A 23,406-nucleotide genomic window follows, 5' to 3' on the forward strand; every position below is an offset into this window, starting at 1 on the left:
GACGATGGATGAGAAACTTACTACTGATGTTGCCAGCTGATTTGGAGGATTGATGGATAGCTCCATGTAGTGTGTATATACCCTCATGAACTGAAACTTGAAGGGGATATGGGGAAGGTGTGGCGGGCTTTCCTAGAAACTTTTGTCAACGATGCTACCCTTCCCCTCTCATCCTAGTCACACGCCCCTCTTCTTTTGCCCTGAACGTTGGGTTTAATTTAATGTTATTACTGTACAAAAACTGGACTTAATGAAATACTGTTTGTAATAAAATGAAAATCATACATTTGCGCTGTACAGACTTTCAGACCTATGATGAGCAGAGACTCTTTTTCTACTGCTGATTTTCTCGATTTGGTTTCCTAGCAACCTGGACTCCCAAACTATGTAAAAGTATTGATTTCTGAAAGGTACAGTATGGGGTGTAGGTCATGAGCACCAATGAGCCTTTGTGTATATATATTTTTTTTTAAACTGGGGATATTGCAACATAACATCTTGATTGCTGTGAACACCAACACATTCACATGAACACATGCACAAAACGTTAGAAGGCTTATTACTGTGGTCAGAAAATGAATTCATTTTGCCTCATATTAAAGAATTACGCAAGATTTCACAAGTTCACTTATTTTTCTCTAAAGGTTGAGATTTGGGGGAGGGGGAAAAACAAGTGGCAATATATCTTGAGACTTATTTTATAAAAAAACAAGGAAAGCTTGTATTTTATATATAGATATTTAATTTTATTTTTTGAAAATAAAACTTGAAGCTACAGGAATTAATAGATTAAACTTTTTTGTATTGAAGATGTAATGGTGATGTAAAATGACACTGCAGTCATTCATAGCCCTCTTTGGGGCTGTTTGAGTATATCATGCCATTTTGATGAAATGTACACTTGTATACATACTGAATCACTGTACAAACCATGGCAACTGAACAACTTTTGTTTTGCTTTTTTTCTGCCTAAAGAAACTGGAATTAAGACTGTGTTTAGTGTTCAAATGGAATCTTTGACCACTTTTCTGTTAAAATACTTTGGTGCTTGCTGAGAGGAAGCAAAAAATAAATAACTGTTGCTCCATTTTCATTAATTTCTTATTTAAGTTATTTTGGTCTTTTTTTTTGCCAATTTAATTGTACAATAAAGTATGTTTGTACCATTGGAAAAATAGCTGTATGTTGAAATGGCTTTTATTTCACTAGCTACATTTCCATCACATGGTGAAATTGGTTGGACAGATAACATCTATCTCGCCCATGATAGCCAATAATACACTGAACAAAAATATAAATGCAACATATAAAGCGCTGGTCCCATGAGCTGAAATAAGATCACAAATTGTCCATATGCAGAAAATGTGAGCATTTTCCCCTTTGTCAAGATAATCCATCCACCTAACAGGTGTGGCATGCCAAGAAGCTGATTAAACAGCATAATCATGACACCTTGTGCTGCGGACAATAATAGGCCACTAAAATGTGCCGTTGTCCCAATACAATGCCACAGATGCCTCAAATTTTGAGGGAGCGTGCCACTGGCACGCTGGAATGTCCAGCAGAGGTGTTGCCAGATAATTGAATGTTAATTTCCCTACCATAAACCATCTTCGTTGTTTTAGAGAATTTTGCAGTAAGTCCAACCGCAGACCATGTGTAACCACGCCAGCCCAGGACCTCCACATCCAGCTTCTTCACCTGCTGGGGAGTATTTCTATCTGTAGTAAAGCCATTTTGTGGGGAAAAACTCATTTTGATTTGCCAGGCCTGGCTCCCCATTGTGTGGCCCTATTAGGGCCGTGTAAAATTCATAGGTTAGGGACTGAGTTTATTTAAATGTATGATTTCCTTACAGTTCATAACTCGGCTAAATCTTTGAAATGGTTTATACATTTGTTCAGTATAATAAATCAATCACACATTAACAATTAAAAGACATTTATTTTGAGTACAATACAAATAATCTCAGACATTGACGGAGAATATAGATGATGGTTTTTGTAGATTTATTACATCACTTTTCTGATTAGACGAGCCATAATAAAGTGCAACAGTTCCTTGCTCAGCAGTGCATATTTAAGCAGCAGCAGAAGCAACAAACCACATTTGGCAATAATATAAAGTAAGAGCCTTGTCATGGCTACAGCGTGAGCACATAGTTTAGTCATCAGAACTAGAGTATAAAAACATTTCAGTTCCCCTGTATTTACTAAATGCACAAGGTTTCTCCTTTAAAGAATAAATACATTGAATTACATTGTCAGATTGATATATAAAAATAACGACTAGTAATACACAATACCCTTCTGTCTGTCTCTCCTCTCCCTGGAATTAAGGTGTAAGAAGCACTCATTTCAAGCCCAAAGGATAAGATGAATAAACATCCAAAAACGGGGCTGCTAGTGTTGCGTTGTGAAGGTGGGTGCGTGCTTGTACAAGCGGTAAAAGCTCTACAGAAACAATATCAGGCACTTCCATAATTCCTCGCTGCATTGTGGTCGCAGACGGAGATCATTTTACTGAGTCACGAGCAATTATCACTAAACTGCGTGCTCAACTGGGACTGCTGCACAGAATAAATATCAACCTGCACAGAGAAGCACGAGATTGAATTTCACTCAACTTTCTAGTTTTCCCCTTTGGTTAACACTATCAACGGTTCCTTCTACTGTGTGAATTGTGATCAAATCAACGCAATATTAGCCCCTTTCAACGAAACATACCGAAAGAAAACTGTAAAATAGTTGATTGTAGGCAGCGCGCATTGGAGTAGGTTTATATTGCATTGACAGGCACGACTCAGGCCCATACTCTAATCTACACAGACCAGTGCGCCATAACAAATCAGAGCTGCAGTATCCCTATATGCAAATAGACCATTGCCATATGATCTGTGCCAAGGACTGTGTTTACAGCATGAGTGGTCCGGAGTAGATGCTTTGATCTCAAAACAAGCGCAAGAGCTGCATGTAGCCACGTGTGTACATTTGTTCATGTTCTTTGCTAGTAAGTGAGTTATTAGCCTAGTTAGAGCTAATTTCTCATCAGCAATGGTGGAGTGGTTGCTTCCTACAACGCGTGCATTTCTAGACAATTTTCTTAAGTATTATAATATATATATATATTACCTTTAACTAGGCAAGTCAGTTAAGAACTAATTCTTATGACGGCCTACACTGGTCAAACCCGGACGACGCTGGGCCAATTGTGCACCGCTCTATTTGGACTCTCAATCACCCCCGGTTGTGATACAGCCTGGATTCAAACCAGAGTGTCTGTAGTGACGCCTCAAGCCCTGAGATGCAGTGCATTCGAGCCCTGTACCACTCGGGGGGCAGTGTTATATATTGAGAAAGGCTTGAATAAGCTAAGTAACCAATAGGCAGAGGGTAGCATAATTGTCCTTATTCTCTGTAATAATGGTATGGGAATAATAATGAATGTTATTTTCTAAAGCGGTTTCTTGCATCAAACAACACTATTTTCATTCACCTCCTTGTCTGAAGGATAAACAGGTTCATTTCAATCCCTACATGATTTTTTCAAAAGTGGAATGTAGGCCAACATTGAACACCACACATTGGCTGCTACTGTAGGCTGAATGATAGAACAGCTATTTGTTAAAATGTTATGGGATGCATTTTCCTTCATGGTAGGAAACTCTGGTAAGCCTACATTACGATCAAATAGCCACAGTTGCCTACTTGGCCACTATTATAACTAATTAAAGCGGCTACAGCCTCAGTGCGCGCCAGAAGTTGCACAGAATTTTCACAATGTTCAAGTTTGTGCTCAGCAGACCTGACATTTTCTCAGTGCCGATTTTTTTTTTAGGGAACATCGGTAACAAGACCCATCAGTCTAGGCTTGGGAGTGGGATAAACAGGCACTGACCAATGGGAGGCGACAAGGAAGATTCCACAAAGATGACACAACATCATGACGTAAATACAGTACAATTCAGAAAAGAACAGACTGTTCCTAAGTCTGTTTTTTTATATAGGTTTTTAGTTCCACTTTTAAGGTTAGTTTACACTGGATGTGTTGCGCAGGGCTTTAGTGGGTCACCAAAATGTCTTGAGTATCAGTATGTACCCAGAGAGAGGACAGGAGAAAGGCATGCAGGCTGATAAAGCCATCTTGCAGAGGTTTTCTAAATCACCACAAGACTCTACTAAGCCACATGTTTATCTAATAACAGTCCAGAAAAATAACTGTTTTGTATAGAAGGATATGGTATACAGTATAATGTGTATAGCTCAACGTAGGAGTGTATGCCCATCTCGATGTAGTCAGTATATACTGTACACTACAGTATGCCTATTGAATGAAATAGGAAGTTTGTGTGGACAGGGGTCAATCACACAACCAGAAAGGGAAGAAGGGTAAAGGGATGAGGAGAACAAGCGGTCACACAGTCCAAACAGAGTGTAAAGATAACTCAAGAGCCACACTTTCCATCTCTCTCATTCTGTTCCCAGACCAGGTTTCGTCTGTTTGTGCAGCTGTGTGTTTCAGAACTCTAAGCCCCAGCCTCTGAAGAAGCCTTTGGCTGCCAGGGCTTCTTTGAAAGTCACTGTGAGAGAGTTTATGGTGACATCAGTCACGGTCACCTCCCCTGGGCCAATCACTGGGCTCCAAACAGCAGACCGCTCTGACGCGGTCACTTCGTCTGAACCAATCACAGAACTCCAGTCCTCTGCCCTATCCTGCCCTGAGGGAGAAAGGGGGTGAGGGAGGAGAGAAAGGGGGTGGGGTGGGGGAGGAGAGGGGGTGAGAGGGAAGGGAAGAGAGGGAAAGAGAAAGGAAGAGGGTAAGATTGCATCAAGTCTGAAGTAACTGACCGAGATTGATAAGAGCACTGTACATAGTCTAGAATACAGTATATACAGGCAATCTATTGCATTTTTGCCTATGCCACACTGACATTGCTCATCCATATATTTATATATTCTTATTCCATTCCTTACTTAGATTTGTGTGTATAAGGTATTTGTTGTGGAATTGTTAGATATGACTTGTTAGATATTGCTGCACTGTCGGAACTAGAAGCACAAGCATTTCGCTACACTCGCAATAACATCTGCTAATCATGTGTATGTGACCAATAACATTTGATTTGAGTACATTGCCTGTAGGCTATGCATAGACTATCTGCGTTGTACCAGGAAGTTTGGCATGTATTGTTCTGCGCCATACATTAAACCCCATTAAGTCAACCCTCTCCCTTGCCACTACTTGTCTGTCTGCTGTGCCAGTTACCAGCCCTGGATGGGATGGCAGAACTTATGTTCCTGGTTGTCTGCCCAGGGGGCCTCCAGTACTGTACCAACTAACAAGTTGACACACACACACACACAGTAATGTCCTGGTTTAAAATGAGGCCCATTTGGTGAATAGGCTGACTAACAAGTTGACACACACACAGTAATGTCCTGGTTTAAAATTAGGCCCATTTGATGAATAGGCCGACTAACACGCTTACCATTCAGAATGCCACTGCATATCTCGGTCTCTCGCTCCGACTGCTCCTGTCGAGTTTCCTCCTCTTCCTCCATGTCATCTTCCTCTTCTCTCCTTCCCCAATCATCATGTGTGGGGACCTTTGTGGGGTTAGGGGGAGAGGCCAGGCACATGAACTGTGACCTTCTGGGTTTGTTCTTGCGATGGGCCAGGTGGGGGTGCAGGCTCCGTCTACAGGCCCCATAGGTTGGGTCCTCTGCCTCAGACTCCAGTGAGCGAGTCAGGGAAAGACGTAGGCGAGCTGGAGGTTTCTCTAGGGCCTTATGGGCGCTCCGGAGATCCATGTTGTAAATAGTATTCTACAGAGGAGGGAATAATAAAGATGTCTTATACAGCAGTTGTGTTTCTCAAAGATCATTTCCCCTTTACTTAGTATGCCAACCTATTACGCCGTCTCATTTAGGATTGCAAAGTTAACGGAATCTTCAGTAATTTTGGTAATTAACAGAAAATCTATGGCAACATACATAACTTTGGTAATTTATACTAGAATAACTGTACAAAGATGTATTCATATACAGTATGATTTTTTATTTTCCATTCATTTCTAGTAGATAGACAATACAGTTCAAGAGAAAATAGCCCAATTAATGAAAAAAAACTAACAATGGCATTATTTTAAATTAACTATGCAACTCTTCCAACTATTTACTTTTTTCAGAACTATTTTTTAGATAAAAATAATCTTATTCAATGATTAATATATTTTACATGTGATAGTCACAGGTGTTTGTAATCATCTCTGGCCCTATCTGAAGTTCCCAAACAGGCCACTAGATGTCTTGTGTTTGATATCTTTCAAGGATTTGATGTCATCTAAAACTTCTAAAGTTTCCAGTAATATACCCTTCCTTTGCAACCCTAGTCTAATCAGACAGAGAAGTTATATAAAACATGAACCCATCCCACCTGTAGTAGAAGCCTTTTAGCTTTGGGTCCTCTCTTCCGGTACCCCAGGGCTCTGTCCTTCTGCTCTCTGGTGGAATGGTAAGATCAGTCAGTACAAACAGGTATAGTTTACTATGATAGTACTGTGTACTACTACAGTGCAGTTATCAGTACTATGATATTCGTTAGCTAGGTAAGGCCTCTACGTAATGCGCTCTATAGCATGCAGGGTCTCTTGGACTTACTTCTCATCATAGGTCTGCACCAGACGCTGGTCCAAGATGTGCTCCTCTGGTTCCCATGTACTGTATCTGTACAGATAGACATCGCCGTGGTTACTCATCCATCCGATAATACTCTACATGACTCATTGTCTTAAATTACTGGATATGATGATGATATCATAGTGATACTACTCACTTGGGTGGCCATCCCTTCCACTTCAACAGATATTCCACGTTTCCCTGTGACACAAAGTTGGAGACAAGCACCAGTATGGGAGAGAGTAGACAGTGTGTGGGGGAGGATGTTGATTGTGATGTTGCTATGCTTACAGTCTCCCCTCCAAGCACAGAGATAGGTATCCTATAATAACCTTTGAAAATCCAGGAAATGTATGTCTTCTCATCTAAACTATGTCATCATGTCAATACCGGGAACTCATTCCAGATGACGTTATCATATAGCTTCTCGACTTTGACAGCTCCTAGATATCATGACGTTACCGCACATGAGCGCACTGGTGAATGGAGAGAATTGGGATCCTCACAAGAACCCCCCGACACACACAAATAATATTACATAAAATGATGTGCGGGTAGGACAGATTATTCAAATACAACAATATTAGACAGCATGCAACGTTTTCTCCTACGTAACGGGACTGCATGGCTATAATAACGGTTGAAGCGCGCCTGCACCGACAATGACTCATGCACTTACCGTATCGAGTTCACTTTTAATGCAGTGCGAAATACGATATTAAAAGACCCAACACTTACAAGGACTTAGTAGCATACATTCATTCACGTCTATGGAAGCGCATCAAAATGGGGCCGCGTTTTGCGCCCTAATAACCCACAAACCTGTATTTTTAATTTCCTCCGCGAAACTGCGTAGCTCTTCACAAATCCACAATAGCCTACTAGCGTAACAGTATAACCCGCGGGCTATTATTCTGGCAACGTACAGGACTGAAGGCAAGGTTTCGGTTCCGATATGATTATTCTGTTTCACATTATCTTAGGATAGACAGCTGGCACCCTGACTATACTGTAACGTAATGGCAACACGCTCAACTTTATGTTAAAGAGATACACTCCCCCCACTCACGCCCCCTTATACGTTTATATTCAGTGGATACTGGATATAAATAGGCTACTGGTAAGTGCTTTTCAATATAGTAGGCTGTGTTCCTTGTTGTATCTAGGCTACCCTAGAATGGATATTCTCCCAATTGCGTACTTTATGCAATTATGTTACATGCGTTTTATTTCCAATATGAATACCTTACCTTTCTAACTCTTTTCTTGATGATTGATTCCACAGCAAACACTTGTTCACCAATCGCTGACAGCTCCATTGGTCCAACACAGAACGTTCTGCCTGCTCTTTGAAATAGATTGATCCAGTACAAACGAGAATAAGTGATGTTAGTTTAGCTCTCCGCTATAAAGTGACTGTATACAGGCAATGACAAGTCTCTACGCGTCGCGTTTCTCCTCCCCCAACCCGCCCTCTACAAACTGAGCATTGTTTTCGTTTAAGTTGGAGCGGAATTTCTCCCTTCCACTTCCTTGTACCAGATATTTCCGTATGTACCGTGACTTCTCAAATCTGCGACACATCTGCACTGCTTGGCGCGTCCCCGTGCTTCCAAAAGCTCGTCCTAGGCGCGCTCTTCGTTCCACAGCGCCAAAGCAACGCTGTCAGCTCGAGCCTGGAGCTAGCTAACGCTGGAACATGGGTCCGCGCACGCAGATGACACACAAGCAGTAGCAGGAAAATAAAGTAGCCAACCCGTGGCCCATTTCTTATAAATGTGCTCGATTCTCCATCCAAATTCCAACAGCAATTTCACTCAAGAAATTAAGCCACATCCTCACTAAGGAGTGTACATAAAGTGCCATTACAAGCATTTTATTTTTGTGAAAAACAAGAGAAAAATAACACAACCAGGACCCTTCAATAGAGGGGAGAAGGTGGGTGGGATTGTCATGGCAAAAACAAAATCCTCTGTCACCAGTTTTTTCACACAAATACCCTGGTTTAAAGTAGTGAGGGGATTTTCTACCTGTGAGTTTGGTTGCCCAACCTGCATTCCCCTAGGGGAAGCCTCAGTCCAACAACCTCATTGATTTGTCTCATGATTAGTGATAGTCGCAAATTATTAAATTATCAGTTTAATGAACCAGCGATTTAATGCTCAGATGAATAGGAAAAGTGTTGGGATTGAGCCAATGAGGAGCAAAATTCAACAACCCCTCTTTAGGTAGAGAATAATGCCTGCTTCCTCTGTAAACACATTAAAGCTCTGATCAAGTCTTCAATAATACACAATATGTTGTTGTGATGATAAAGACCCATCAACCAACACAAATTCCTCAAATGGCTGATTTCAAAACTAACATGGTCTGTCTGGACTCATGCCGTTCTTTCACTTTTTCCTTCTACACATGGATCACTTTCTCTTTCTTCGCTCAACTGTCAACCTTTTCCCCTCTTACTCCACTTCTCACAACTCACTCAGCATTCTGGACATTTCAGCCATGGCATCTACAGATAGATTTTGATCTAACAGTGCATTTTCAGTGAACAATTCTAAACCTTGGGTTTAATAACAATTTCTACTGATTCCACAATTCTGAATATTTGGCAGGTGGATTTTTGCAAATACCAATTTAGCCATGGTCAATTGCTCAGGAGTTTTTCTTTACTACAAAACAGAAAATAACTCCCCCTTGATTGTGACTTGCAGATAACACAGGTTGGTGGATTTTCCTGGTCAGATCGCATTGAAACCCTCCTTGCTCTACCTTGTTACAGTATCCAGCCATTTGTCAATACCTGGGCCTAACACAACCTTAGCTTAGAATTCTAGTTTGAAGACAGGAACTAGCAAGGATTTCTACTAACAGACAGATGGCCTCAGCAGTAACTGAGAGGATAAAACAGCTGCATACACTGGGGGGGGATTTAATGTTGGCCGAGTGAAAAACTAATTGTGAGTGGTGACAGAGGAAGACACTGAGGTAAAGAAGAGATGTACAGTCGTAGTATAGCAGAGAAGGACAAATAGAGACACAAAGAAAAAGAGAGAAACATAAAGACACATCAGTGAATATACAGTACAGGGGTAAACAGGAGGGGGGAGGGAGAGAGCGAGAGATGACACAGTCACACGCCTCCCATACTTGGAAACAGTAATATACAACAAAAAATAAACATAGAAAAATAATCAATATATAAACACAGAATCCCAAACAGTATGTTCATAAATCTAAGTGTTGTGTAGTGTGAATTCTCCATGACCTCCCTGTATGCGTCCATTTCCTTCATCACTTCAGGTTTCAGCCAGAGTCCAGCAATGGGTGAGGAAGCAAAAAAAGCACATCCGGCCAGTGCGCATCTGTGTGATTGGCTGAGCACAACCCCACCTGCTTTTCAATCTATACCCTGCTTGGACCACGCCTGATATCCTGAGCAGCAACTGGGAAAAGTCTAATCCGGTAGAGAAAAGGTTGGCAGGCACATTCAATCAACAGCCATCTGACCTCCATGTTTGGTGGACCTCCACCTCCTCAGACACCACCAATAAGAGCTCACAGTTTTTCCCTCTCAGCTGGTGACGCAGGAACTTCCTGTTGTGTGGATGGAATTAAAAGAACAGAAGAATAAAGATATCGGCTTGTTATTCATTATGCGTTAGACAAAGATCTATCACCATTGTGGATGGCGGCCGTGGAATGATCTATTATTTAGCAAAGGGAATGAGACTCAATGAACCTCTTATGTATTACTATGAGGCATCATCTAGTGGATACATGAATAAAACTTGTTACTTTGGATGCTCCACAATACACCGTGCATTCGGAAAATGTTCAGACCCCTTGACTATTTTGTTACAACCTTATTCTAAAATCGATTAAATGTTTTTCTCCCCTCAATAAACACATTATCCCATAATAACAAAGCAAAAACAGGTTTAGATATAACTGTATTAAAAATAAATATCAAATATCACATTTCCATAAGTATTCAGACCCTTTATTCAGTACTTTCTTGAAGCACCATTGGCAGCGATTACAGACTCGAGCCTTCTTGGGTATGACGCTACAAGCCTGTAGAAAAGGCCCATGGAGTTGGTGGAATACTCCTTTAATTAATTGCCATTTACTCAGCTGGGCCAGGGGCGCTTTAATTAGGTCAGGTGGAAATGTCCGACAGATCTCAACTCCCTAAAAGGAGGAAATTGCCATCGCCTGATCTCGCTGCTTTCTCTTCCTTAACTCCATCTCATCCAGAAGTTCTGTGCGTCCATGAATCCACCGACTCTTACCTTTCATCTGAATTATCAGTGGTGATCGGGAGAGTGGGCCATTCAGTTACTGTTCATAGTTATTACCGCGGAGCGCGGCTTGGAGCGCAGCTTCAAACATATTGTGTAATGTGAATTGTCAATGATCACGGCCCTACGGATCCTCATAGGCCAATTATGCAATCGATATGGTTCATGTGTATTGAAATTAATTATATGTACACGAAGACAATTGAAAGAGTGAAATGAGAAACGTCATTGTTTGCTAACTGATTGACTTTGATCATGGAGATTATAGATTGTATACCCCCAACCATTCACTGTTTGTATTCTTTCATGATGTATGATAAATAGTTATGAGCCTAAATGACTCGCGGATGATTACTATTGACTTCTTAATGAGCTGGACTGTTGAATTCCTTAACTTATGTTAATAATGACTGATATGATTTGATCTTTGATTATGAATTTGATTGTATACATGTTATTTGTTTCCTTTGTGATGCAGCACAGTGTATATATATACACATAGTCATATACATATACACTAGTGTATATGGGGCGGCAGCGTAGCCTAGTGGTTAGAGCGTTGGAGAGCGTAACCGGAAGGTTGCGAGTTCCCCCGAGCTGACAAATCTGTCGTTCTGCCCCTGAACAGGCAGTTAACCCACTGTTCCCAGGCAGTCATTGAAAATAAGAATATGTTCTTTGTTCTTAACTGACTTGCCTGGTTAAATAAAGGTTAAAAAAATAATAAAATAAAAAATATATATATATGCAATGCTGCAGACATTTTTTGGAACTCTTCTCCAGATCTGTGCCTCGACACAATCTTGTCTCGGACCTCTACGGTCAATTCCGTCAATCTTATGGCTTGTTTTTAACTCTGACATGCACCGTCAACTGTGGGACCTTATATAGACAGGTGTGTGGCTTTCCAAATCATGTCCAATCAATTGAATTTACCACAGGTGGACTCCAATCAGGTTGTAGAAACATCTCAAGGATGATCAATGTTTACAGGATGCACCTGAGCTCAATTTTGAGTCTCATAGCAAAGGGTCTGAATACTTATTCAAATTAGTTAACAGTTTTAACATTTTCATACATTTCTAAACCTGTTTTCACTTTGTCATGATGGGGTATTGTGTGTAGAGTGATACACATATACACACATATTTTAGAATGAAGCTGTAATGTAACAAAATGTGGGAAAAGGGAAAGGAAAAAAAATGAGCAATGCAAATTATGATGGGCTTAATCCAATGGTCAGGACAACATAATTGGGATGACACACCCACACACGCTGTACCTGAGCTCATCAGGGTTTCCGATGGTGTGTGGGCTGCGTAGTTTGGAGTCGAGGTTGTAATAGACTCCGTCCACCTCCCGCACCCCTATCCAGTGCTGCCGTTTGAGTGGCAGGCGCAGTGGACCCCATCGCAGATTGGACGGGACGTTCAGGATGAAGCCTGTTACGTTGGACAGAGCTATACTGCCCACATCCCTGCAGGAATACAATACACAAGTCAATCACGCAGTCCATTGGTCTTGCAGGAGTGGATTTTCAGTAGCTACTTTAATGTTGTAAAATCCATGATGATGTCTGTAGGTCAGAGTGGGATAAGTTGAGCCAAGGGGTTAGTTGATCCACCCCTTGTTTCTACGAAACCATACACAAAATGAATAATTTGACCAAATATTTAGGAAGAGAGAAAAGGTCCCAAAAAGTTAGGTCCCCCAAAAAACAGGATTTTAACAAAGTCAAATGCATTTGTTATAAGTTTCATGATGTTTGTATATAACCCAAAGTATAAATCAAAGGGTCTCTATAAGCTACAATATGAGGTCCTAAACCTGGCATGAAAGTGCATGAAAGTGCATCCTTGTAGCTGTGTGGGCTAATATAGTCAAAATGTTTGACTAGGTGTAAATTGAGTCAATGGCCACCATACCCCATATGATCATTACATTGTCAGTTTTATGCACCGTATATGTGCATGAACTCATACCCTGAGTGTATACATCATGCCGTGTGTATACAAAACATAAAACAAGCAGGGGTCTAGCCCCCACTTGAGGTTCTTGAGAGAGCAGATATGGAAGTGAGACGAGGGAAGATTCGAGGAGCAGCAAGGAATTAAAAAATAGAATGACACTGAAGGAAATTACCAAAGTTATGATAGATTGGTAATTAACAGAAAATGTATGGCAAAATTACTGAAGATTTCGGTAAATTATTTTATGATATGGAGTCTGAGCTTGCTAAACGTATCAAGTCTCAGTTTCATTGGCTAGTAGCCTCAAAACGCAGAGAACTTGACAACGAAGTTGAGCCGCCTTACCCTGTCCCTATGCTCAACCTACCCCATTCCTGGTGTACGTTGTGCCAAGAGACCCCTTATTTTCTGACAAGCTGTGTTTTCAAAAATGTTAAGAATTCTGTTTACTTCCATGGATACAAAACATCCTGAAATATATGTAGATATTGTTAGAAAGAAAACAAATTTCCCGTGACGGCGTGATGCTGAATGTAAAAAATGGCTCAACTTGTTTTGATTTTCAGAATCTGTTTGGGTAATCATGAGTAGCCTATTCCTTGTTTTACTACCTTGTGCTCAACAGGGATTCACAATGAAGAGGATATGGAAATAACCCTTCATCTTTCCTCTATTGCTGGTGTACAGCCAGTGATTGAAGTTACCTAAATTGAGCAGGGCTGAGCTGACTGAAATAGTTGCTGACAACAGCACATGCACCAAACCGGAGAGCAGTAAACAAGATGGAGAGTATGAACAAGCATAGCACTGTGGCTCAGTGGGTTGTGGGTTGAATGTGGCTCACTGTGGCTCAGTGGGTTGAATGGCGTTTGCAACACCAGTGTTGTGGATTTTGATTTCCCTGCATGGGCCAAATTAATTACTTTGGATAATAATGCATGAAAACTCTGCGTTTTTCAAATTAAAATTACCACCAACAGAATGTTATATATAAAGGGGCATACAACCATCTCTGAAGATTTGCTGCGAAGAGAGAATTACTAATGTATTCTGGTATTAACCCTACAAATAGCATTGTTGGGAGATATGGAAATCTATAGTCAACAATATAATAAGACATCATATATATATCATCATCATATTATCAGCAAATCTGCAATTGAAGCGTTGCTATGAGTTCAAAGTTTATTTTCTCATGTCCAATCAATGGAAAAATGTACTCCGAGAAAGGCTTCAATTGAAGATTTGCTGATAATACACCGCTCAAAAAAATAAAGGGAACACTTAAACAACACAATGTAACGCCAAGTTAATCACACTTCTGTGAAATCAAACTGTCCACTTAGGAAGCAACACTGATTGACAATAAATTTCACATGCTGTTGTGCAAATGGAATAGACAACAGGTGGAAATTATAGGCAATTAGCAAGAGACCCCCAATAAAGGAGTGGTTCTGCAGGTGGTGACCACAGACCACTTCTCAGTCCCTATGCTTCCTGGCTGATGTTTGTCACTTTTGAATGCTGGCGGTGCTTTCACTCTAGTGGTAGCATGAGACGGAGTCTACAACCCACACAAGTGGCTCAGGTAGTGCAGCTCATCCAGGATGGCACATCAATGCGAGCTGTGGCAAGAAGGTTTGCCGTGTCTGTCAGCGTAGTGTCCAGAGCATGGAGAAGGTACCAGGAGACAGGCCAGTAGATCAGGAGACGTGGAGGAGGCCGTAGGAGGGCAACAACCCAGCAGCAGAACCGCTACCTCCGCCTTTGTGCAAGGAGGAGCACTGCCAGAGCCCTGCAAAATTACCTCCAGCAGGCCACAAATGTGCATGTGTCTGCTCAAACGGTCAGAAACAGACCCCATGAGGGTGGTAGTATGAGGGCCTGATGTCCACAGGTGGGGGTTGTTTTTACAGCCCAACACCGTGCAGGACGTTTGGCATTTGCCAGAGAACACCAAGATTGGCAAATTCGTCACTGGCGCCCTGTGCTCTTCACAGATGAAACCAGATTCACACTGAGCACGTGACAGACGTGAGAGTCTGGAGACACCGTGGAGAACGTTCTGCTGCCTGCAACATCCTCCAGCATGACCGGTTTGGCGGTGGGTCAGTCATGGTGTGGGGTGGCATTTCTTTGGGGGGGCTGCACAGCCCTCCATGTGCTCGCCAGAGGTAGCCTGACTGCCATTAGGTACCGAGATGAGATCCTCAGACCCCTTGTGAGACCTTATGCTGGTGCGGTTGGCCCTGGGTTCCTCCTAATGCAAGACAATGCTAGACCTCATGTGGCTGGAGTGTGTCAGCAGTTCCTGCAAGAGGAAGGCATTGATGCTATGGACTGGCCCGCCCGTTCCCCAGACCTGAATCCAATTGAGCACATCTGGGACATCACCATCCACCAACGCCACGTTGCACCACAGACTGTCCAGGAGTTGGCGGATGCTTTAGTCCAGGTCTGGGAGGAGATCCCTCAGGAGACTATCCGCCACATTTACATTACATTTTACATTTAAGTCATTTAGCAGACGCTCTTATCCAGAGCGACTTACAAATTGGGCCACCTCATCAGGAGCATGCCCAGGCGTTGTAGGGAGGTCATACAGGCACGTGGAGGCCACACACACTACAGAGCCTCATTTTGACTTGTTTTAAGGACATTACATCAAAGTTGGATCAGCCTGTAGTGTGGTTTTCCACTTTAATTTTTAGTGTGACTCCAAATCCAGACCTCCATGGGTTGATAAATTTGATTTCCATTGATAATTTGTGTGATTTTGTTGTCAGCACATTCAACTATGTGAAGAAAAAAGTAATTAATAAGAATATTTCATTCATTCAGATCTTGGATGTGTTATTTTAGTGTTCCCTTTATTTTTTTGAGCAGTGTACAATAGTCTTATTATATTGTTGACTACAGCAAGAGGAAAATCAGGGAATCCTGCGTCTTTGCTTTTACAGAGACATGGCTTACGGACAGTTCACCCGACTCTGCTATTCAACCAGGCGGTGTATGCAATCCTCATCAACAATTCCTGGTGTAACAAAGTTGAAAACATCTTGAGCTCCTGCTCACCGCACCATGAGTTTCTGATGGTAAAATAACACCCCTATATGTAGAGGGAATTCACGTGTTTTATTATCCCAGCTGTGTACATACTTCTACAAGCAAACATCAAGGCGGCACTCAGTGAACTGCACAAGAACATTAGCTAGCAAGAATCCGCTCACCTGGAAGCAGTATTTAATGTCGCGGGAGATTTTAACCAAGCAAGTTTAAAACAAATTATTCAAAAGTATCACCAACATGTATCCTACAAAGAGGAAACAAAGTACTGGATCATGAGCGTACAAAGCACTCCCCCGCCCCCACTTCATGTCTCTGTTTCTACTCCCCCATACAAGCAGCAACTCAAGAGGCCGCCACCAACACAATAGTGAGGTGCTGGACAGAGGAAGACTCAATGATGTTTTGAGGATACTGATTGGAATTTGTTCAAGATTCATCCACTCAGGATTCATCCATCAACATTGAGGAATATACATTGTCATTCACAGGCTTCATTGGGAAATGTGTTGACGGTGTATCCACAATAACAATCCGGACATATCCCAACCAAAAACCCTGGTTGAAGGAGAAATCCATAGCATTCTGAGAGCCCGTACTGCATTCAATCTCAGCAGAACAAACCCAAAAGAATCAATGACGCGCAACACATACAAGCAAGTGGGTACAAGCGCCACAAATCCATTAGGGACGCAAAGAGATATTACAAACTCAAACTTGAATCGATGTTTGACAATTCAGACTTGCGACGCCTTGTGATAAGGACTTCAGGCTATCACAAACTACAAAGGAAAATCCAGCTGTGTAGTGACCACCGAAGCCTCCCTCCCAGCTGAAGATAGTGTGCTCGCTGCAAGGCAGACAATACCGAGGAATCTAGGAAGGCTCACGTTGCTCCAGACGACCACATTTACATTTACGTCATTTAGCAGACGCTCTTATCCAGAGCGACTTACAAATTGGTGCATTCACCTTATGACATCCAGTGGAACAGCCACTTTACAATAGTGCATCTAAATCTTTTAGGGGGGTGAGAAGGATTACTTATCCTATCCTAGGTATTCCTTAAAGAGGTGGGGTTTCAGGTGTCTCCGGAAGATGGTGATTGACTCCGCTGTCCTGGCGTCGTGAGGGAGTTTGTTCCACCATTGGGGGGCCAGAGCAGCGAACAGTTTTGACTGGGCTGAGCGGGAACTGTACTTCCTCAGTGGTAGGGAGGCGAGCAGGCCAGAGGTGGATGAACTCAGTGCCCTTGTTTGGGTGTAGGGCCTGATCAGAGCCTGGAGGTACTGAGGTGCCGTTCCCCTCACAGCTCCGTAGGCAAGCACCATGGTCTTGTAGCGGATGCAAGCTTCAACTGGAAGCCAGTGGAGAGAGCGGAGGAGCGGGGTGACGTGAGAGAACTTGGGAAGGTTGAACACCAGATGGGCTGCGGCGTTCTGGATGAGTTGTAGGGGTTTAATGGCACAGGCAGGGAGCCCAGCCAACAGCGAGTTGCAGTAATCCAGACGGGAGATGACAAGTGCCTGGATTAGGACCTGCGCCGCTTCCTGTGTGAGGCAGGGTCGTACTCTGCGGATGTTGTAGAGCATGAACCTACAGGAACGGGCCACCGCCTTGATGTTAGTTGAGAACGACAGGGTGTTGTCCAGGATGGTCCTTCTGTAGCTCAGTTGGTAGAGCATGGCGCTTGTAACGCCAGGGTAGTGGGTTCGATTCCCGGGACCACCCATACGTAGAATGTATGCACACATGACTGTAAGTCGGTTTGGATAAAAGCGTCTGCTAAATGGCATATTATTTTATATATTATATTATTAGGATCACGCCAAGGTTCTTAGCGCTCTGGGAGGAGGACACAATGGAGTTGTCAACCGTGATGGCGAGATCATGGAACGGGCAGTCCTTCCCCGGGAGGAAGAGCAGCTCCGTCTTGCCGAGGTTCAGCTTGAGGTGGTGATCCGTCATCCACACTGATATGTCTGCCAGACATGCAGAGATGCGATTCGCCACCTGGTCATCAGAAGGGGGAAAGGAGAAGATTAATTGTGTGTCGTCTGCATAGCAATGATAGGAGAGACCATGTGAGGTTATGACAGAGCCAAGTGACTTGGTGTATAGCGAGAATAGGAGAGGGCCTAGAACAGAGCCCTGGGGGACACCAGTGGTGAGAGCGCGTGGTGAGGAGACAGATTCTCGCCACGCCACCTGGTAGGAGCGACCTGTCAGGTAGGACGCAATCCAAGCGTGGGCCGCGCCGGAGATGCCCAACTCGGAGAGGGTGGAGAGGAGGATATATCTGATGGTTCACAGTATCGAAGGCAGCCGATAGGTCTAGAAGGATGAGAGCAGAGGAGAGAGAGTTAGCTTTAGCAGTGAGGAGCGCCTCCGTGATGCAGAGAAGAGCAGTCTCAGTTGAATGACTAGTCTTGAAACCTGACTGATTTGGATCAAGAAGGTCATTATGAGAGAGATAGCGGTAGAGCTGGCCAAGGACGGCACGTTCCACCAGGTGCTTTCATGCTCCGAGGCTAACGTGAGGAAAACTCTCAAAAGAGTGAATACTCACAAAGCCGCCTGCCCAGATGGCTTCCCTGGTCGCATCCTCAGAGTGTGCGCTGACCAGCTGGCGGGCTTCTTCTCGGACATCTTCAACCTGTCCTTTCCCAGGCTGGAGTCCCCACATGCCTCAAGGAGACAACCATTGTCCCAGTGCCCAAGAAAACAAAGGTGCCAAAATGACTACCGCCGCGTCACCCTCACCCATCATCATGAAGTGCTCCGAGAGGCTGGTCATGGCCCACATCAAGGCCAGCATGTCAGACACACTGGACCCACTCTAATTTGCTTACCGCTCCAACAGATCCACTCAAGACCGCCATTTCCATCGCTATTCACTCGACTCCAACACATCTGGAGGAACACCTATGTGAGAGTGCTGTTCATTGCCTCCCGGGTGGCGCAGTGGTCTAAGGCACTGCATCGCAGTGCTAGCTGTGCCACCAGAGATTCTGGGTCAGAGCCCAGGCTCTGTCGCAGCCGGCCGCGACCGGGAGGTCCATGGGGCGACGCACAATTGGCCCAGCATCGTCCGGGTTAGGGAGGGTTTGGCCGGCTTGTACTTGTCTCATCGCGCACTAGCAACTCCTGTGGCGGGCCAGGCACAGTGCATGCTGACCAGGTCGCCAGATGTATGGTGTTTCTTCCGACACATTAGTGCAGCTGGCTTCCGGGTTGGATGTGCATTGTGTCAAGAAGCAGTGCGGCTTGGTTGGGTTGTGGTTCGGAAGACACATGGCTCTCAACCGTCGCCTCTCCCGAGTCCGTACGGGAGTTTCAGCGATGAGACAAGGCTGTAACTACTACAAATTGGATACCACGAAATTGGGGAGAAAAAAGGGGTAAAAAAAACATTTGAAGAAAAAAAAAAAAAGAGAATGCTGTTCATTGACCACAGTTCAGCTCCCTTACCGACAGGCAGACGGTATCTGAGCATGAAGTCTGATACCAACAGGGCATCTTCAAGCCTGCTGAACACTTGAACTGGACACCTGACCTGACTCTCCGCACCTTGGCACACATGCACTCACTCCCCACAATTGCTGCTACCAGACTTATTTACTATTGCACAAGTTACACATTTGACCCCTTATACCCCCCCTTCTCTGATATGTGTAAATACCGCACTATAAAATTGTGCCTTTGATGTTTGATGATGTTATACTTACGCTAAAAAGTTTATATTCTACTGAGACATTCACTTTATGTTCATCTTAGCTTTCATTATTTCTTATTGTTGTTGCATTGTCCAGAAGGACCCTGCAACTAAGCATTTTGTTGGACGTTGAAACTTGAATATTCATCTTTAACTTACAATATGTGAATACTAAGCTATTAGAAAGATTCTAAAATGTATTTAAAATATATGTCAAATGTATGTTACAAAAAAGCTGTCTAAATAAAAAAAAAATGTAAGTTACATTTGTCCTTCAAAGAGGGAGACAGGAAAATAAAATATAAATAAAAAATGTTAAATAACTAGATAGTGTAGACCATATAGCTTTAATAAGAACAGAAGTGTAGACCATATAGCTTTAATAAGAACAGAGGTGTACCTTCTTTTATCCCACCAGACAGCCTCGAACCCTCGGGTTTGCAGGGCAGCCATTATGACATTCACATCATAGTTCCCATTTCCCAGCACGCTCTTCTTGTGGGGGGTTACCAGAGTGCCGGGAGAGAGTCTATGGAGAGAGGGACGAGATAGTGAGGACAGAATAAACGAGAAAGAAAGCGTGTAAAAAAGGGAGAGAGATGCAGAGGGGGGAGAAAGAAAGAGGCATATGAGTGAGAGAGAATGGAGAAGATAAATCCCTCCCCTAGAGCAGTGTTTCCTAACTCCAGTCCTCGAGTACCCCCAGAAGCACACATTTATGTTGCAGCCCCGGACAAGCACACCTGATTCAATTCGTCAACAAATCACAACACCCTCAATGAGTTGATTCAGGTGAGTTTGTCTGGGGTTACAACAAAAAGTGTGTTCAGTTGGGGGTACTCAAGGACGAGTTGGGAAACACTGCCCTAGAAGACACAACCTTAACCGCTCACCTCTGGTAGATGTCCTGGAGTGTATCCCTGCTGAAAGCCGCCCCATCCTGGAAGACGTTATTGAGCGCATGCAGAGCACACAGCTCCCGTCGTTGCTTCTCGTGGTAGATGGGGGTTGGAGGCGGGGCCGGAGGGGTCAAGATATCATGCTCTCTCAGGTCCGACCTCTCCTCCCCCCCTCCCCCCACCTCACCCCCCACCATCCCTTTCTGCTTGCTCAGCTTCCATGGCATACAGCCCAGGTCCTGCAGCCCTCCTCCCCCCCTCACCTTACCAGAAAATGGAGTACTCCCCATCACTGTCACCCTGTCGCTACGCCGACACAACTACCATCGCCATGGCAACCACTCAGTTGCTGGAGGGGCGTGCATGTGGCAAGGGAAGGGGGAGGTGGGTTACTGGGTGACACTGAGGTGGGCCAGGCCACTTCAGCTAGCCTGCTGTTTCAAAGGTGCTGACTGGTAGAAAATGTAAAAAACTGCTGGAAAACAAAATGTTCCAAGTGTGGAGTAAGGTCCAGATTTAATTATGAGAGCAAAAAGGAGGGTGTGAACATTTATGCAGCTACTTCCGAGTAAAAAGATAACGAACCCCAAGGTCACATCTATAGCTAAACAAATACTACGCAGAGAAGCAAGAGCATGCATCTATTTTTTCAACTTCCTCCATTCTGACGTCTGTCCTCGTGACTTTTTTTTTTTTTTCACCTCAACTGTCAGACTAAAGTTTACTAGTTCTTTCCATTTCTAGAGAACCCAAAGAGTACCACGGTTCCACCATGAGGAGTCAGTTCCAGTGGAAAAGATGAGGGACTTGATACATGAGGCTCTGTGATGTGTAGACAGACAGGACTCTTTAGGAATACAACTGAGGTAGGAAGACGAGAGGCAGAAATGCATGTTAAATAAAGTTGTCACCACCCAAATCAAGTGTTTGTCATGCTGAAAGAAAAAGATAGGAATTACCAGGTGTTTTTCTAAAGCGTTCTGTCAGCAGTGGTCAGAAGGAAGGAACAAGAGGGTAAACATTTATACTAGAAGCTGACTGGATAAGAGAAGCAGGGCTTGTGGAATAGGCAACATTACACTAAACTGATATAGCTTGACAACAGGCGCAAGAGTCTAGGCATTCTTCACTATTATGTGACACAAGTGATATTTACGGATGAACGAAATATGTTTAAAATCTACATGATATTCAAATGAATCGCTCTAGCTAACGACTAGATTATACTATGAGCAGCTAGCTGTACACGCCACTCTTGATAGCGTAAACATGCATGTGAAACCTTTCATATTTCGTAGATGTTTGTTGCCACATACCTTTCTCTTTATGCGATACTACTGTAGTAGGCATGTCATAATCCTGGTGAAATTAATCGTTTAGCCTCTTTTCCTGGGTTGTTTAGTCCTTTGTCTTTTGCACTTTCCCCCCCATCTAGCTCCGTAGATCTCCATGAGCATGCGCAAAACGTCATTCGCTTGTCATAGCCTGCGTCAGACCTATCTGCGTAATGTCCCTCCCGTGAGACTTCGAAACCCGAGATTTCAGTTTATTTTCATATAAAAAAGGGCGTGACCAAAAATGTTCCACTATGTATCTTTTGAAAAAAAACATCCTCCCCAAACCTAAAAACGGACACAATTAATGGAAGTGCTCTTTTGATTTAGAGTTACACTACCAGAAAATACAGTCACTGCATTTATTTTCTGAGGCATTTTTTTTAAAGCTTCAAATAAATGATGAAACCATGGAAAAAGAGGAAACAAGATATTGACATAGTTTACATAACAAGCTGTTACCCAACAAGCCCAGGCCAAGTCTTACATACTTAACAATAATCCATGCAGAGACAAGGAACTCATGCGGATCAATTCCCCAAACAAGATAACAAACCTAGAATCCAAAAGTGACAAAATTATCACAAAATTGCACATACACTCCCTTACGTATTTATGTATTTATTTGGACAGTGAAGCTAAACCTTTTACACTGAACAAACATAAAAGCAACATGTAAAGTGTTGGTCTCAAGTTTCATGAGCTGAAATAAAAGATAACAGAAATGTTCAATACTCACAAAAAGAGTATTTCCCTAAAATGTTTGGTTTACATCTCATTAGTGAGCATTTCTCATTTGCAGAGATAATCCATCCACCTGACAGGTGTGGCATATCAAGAAGCTGATTAAACAGCATTAACATTACACAGGTGCACCTGGTGCTGGGGACAATAAAAGACCACTACAATGTGCAGTTGTCACACAACACCACAGATGTCACAACTTTTGAGGGAGTGTGCAATTGGCATGCTGACTGCAGGAATGTACACCAGAGCTGTTGCCAGATAGAGAAATTAACATTAAATTAACATAAGCCACCTCCGTTGTTACGGAGAATTTGGCAGTACGTCCAAACGGCCTCACAACTGCAGACCACGTGTATGGCATCATACGAGCGAGTGGGTTGCTGATGTTAACGTTGTGAACAGAGTGACACATGGTGTTGGTGGGGTTATGGTATGGACAGGCATAAACTATAGACAATGAACACAATTGCATTTTATAAATGGCAATTTGAATGCACAGAGATACCGTGACGAGATCCTGAGGCCCATTATCATGCCATTCATCAGCCGCCATCACTTTGCTTTGTCATTATGGGGTATTGTGTGTAGATTGATGAGGGAAAAAAAACAATTTAATACATTTTTGAATAAGGCTGTAATGCAACAATAGGTGGAAAAAGTGAAAGGGTCCGAATACTTTTGCAGAATGTACTGT

The 23,406-nt window shown here is 43.1% G+C and overlaps 3 protein-coding genes across 9 annotated transcripts in view; 1 reads left to right on the plus strand and 2 right to left on the minus strand.

Annotated features, from left to right (window-relative positions):
* LOC118402990 (histone acetyltransferase p300-like) overlaps positions 1-1,177 on the plus strand; it is a 55,593-nt gene extending 54,416 nt beyond the window's left edge. For all 4 annotated transcript variants that reach the window (XR_008078497.1, XM_035801404.2, XM_052478117.1 and 1 more), the window contains one exon: positions 1-1,177. This exon is cut by the window's left edge. The gene's annotated coding sequence lies outside the window, so the exon portion shown is untranslated.
* Positions 1,178-1,924: 747 nt separating this feature from the next.
* On the minus strand, positions 1,925-8,387 carry LOC118402991 (chromobox protein homolog 7-like). Of its 2 annotated transcripts, XM_035801406.1 has the most exons (7): positions 8,236-8,387; positions 7,928-8,019; positions 6,835-6,878; positions 6,660-6,725; positions 6,436-6,502; positions 5,489-5,825; positions 1,925-4,717 (listed from the first exon to the last, which is right to left on the minus strand). In XM_035801406.1, the coding sequence occupies exons 2-7, from the start codon at positions 7,994-7,996 to the stop codon at positions 4,518-4,520; spliced, it is 783 nt and encodes a 260-aa protein (XP_035657299.1). In that variant the 5' UTR covers positions 7,997-8,019; positions 8,236-8,387; the 3' UTR covers positions 1,925-4,517. The 2 variants fall into 2 exon arrangements, with proteins under 2 accessions (XP_035657299.1, XP_035657298.1); XM_035801405.2 differs by lacking the exon at positions 8,236-8,387 and having other exon boundaries at positions 7,928-8,211.
* A 139-nt stretch (positions 8,388-8,526) lies between these two features.
* On the minus strand, positions 8,527-22,137 carry LOC118402992 (josephin-1-like). 3 transcript variants are annotated; one of them, XM_035801408.2, is made up of 6 exons: positions 21,948-22,137; positions 21,591-21,611; positions 20,626-21,492; positions 20,133-20,261; positions 12,264-12,458; positions 8,527-10,274 (listed from the first exon to the last, which is right to left on the minus strand). In XM_035801408.2, exons 3-6 carry the CDS (start codon positions 20,919-20,921, stop codon positions 10,172-10,174), a joined length of 723 nt encoding a protein of 240 aa, XP_035657301.1. In that variant the 5' UTR covers positions 20,922-21,492; positions 21,591-21,611; positions 21,948-22,137; the 3' UTR covers positions 8,527-10,171. The 3 variants fall into 3 exon arrangements, with proteins under 3 accessions (XP_035657301.1, XP_035657300.1, XP_035657302.1); XM_035801407.2 differs by lacking the exon at positions 21,591-21,611; XM_035801409.2 differs by lacking the exon at positions 21,591-21,611 and having other exon boundaries at positions 20,626-21,566.
* Between the last annotated feature and the right edge of the window lie 1,269 nt (positions 22,138-23,406).

Source organism: Oncorhynchus keta, chromosome 24, assembly GCF_023373465.1.
Source record: "Oncorhynchus keta strain PuntledgeMale-10-30-2019 chromosome 24, Oket_V2, whole genome shotgun sequence".
Classification (NCBI taxonomy): domain Eukaryota; kingdom Metazoa; phylum Chordata; class Actinopteri; order Salmoniformes; family Salmonidae; genus Oncorhynchus; species Oncorhynchus keta.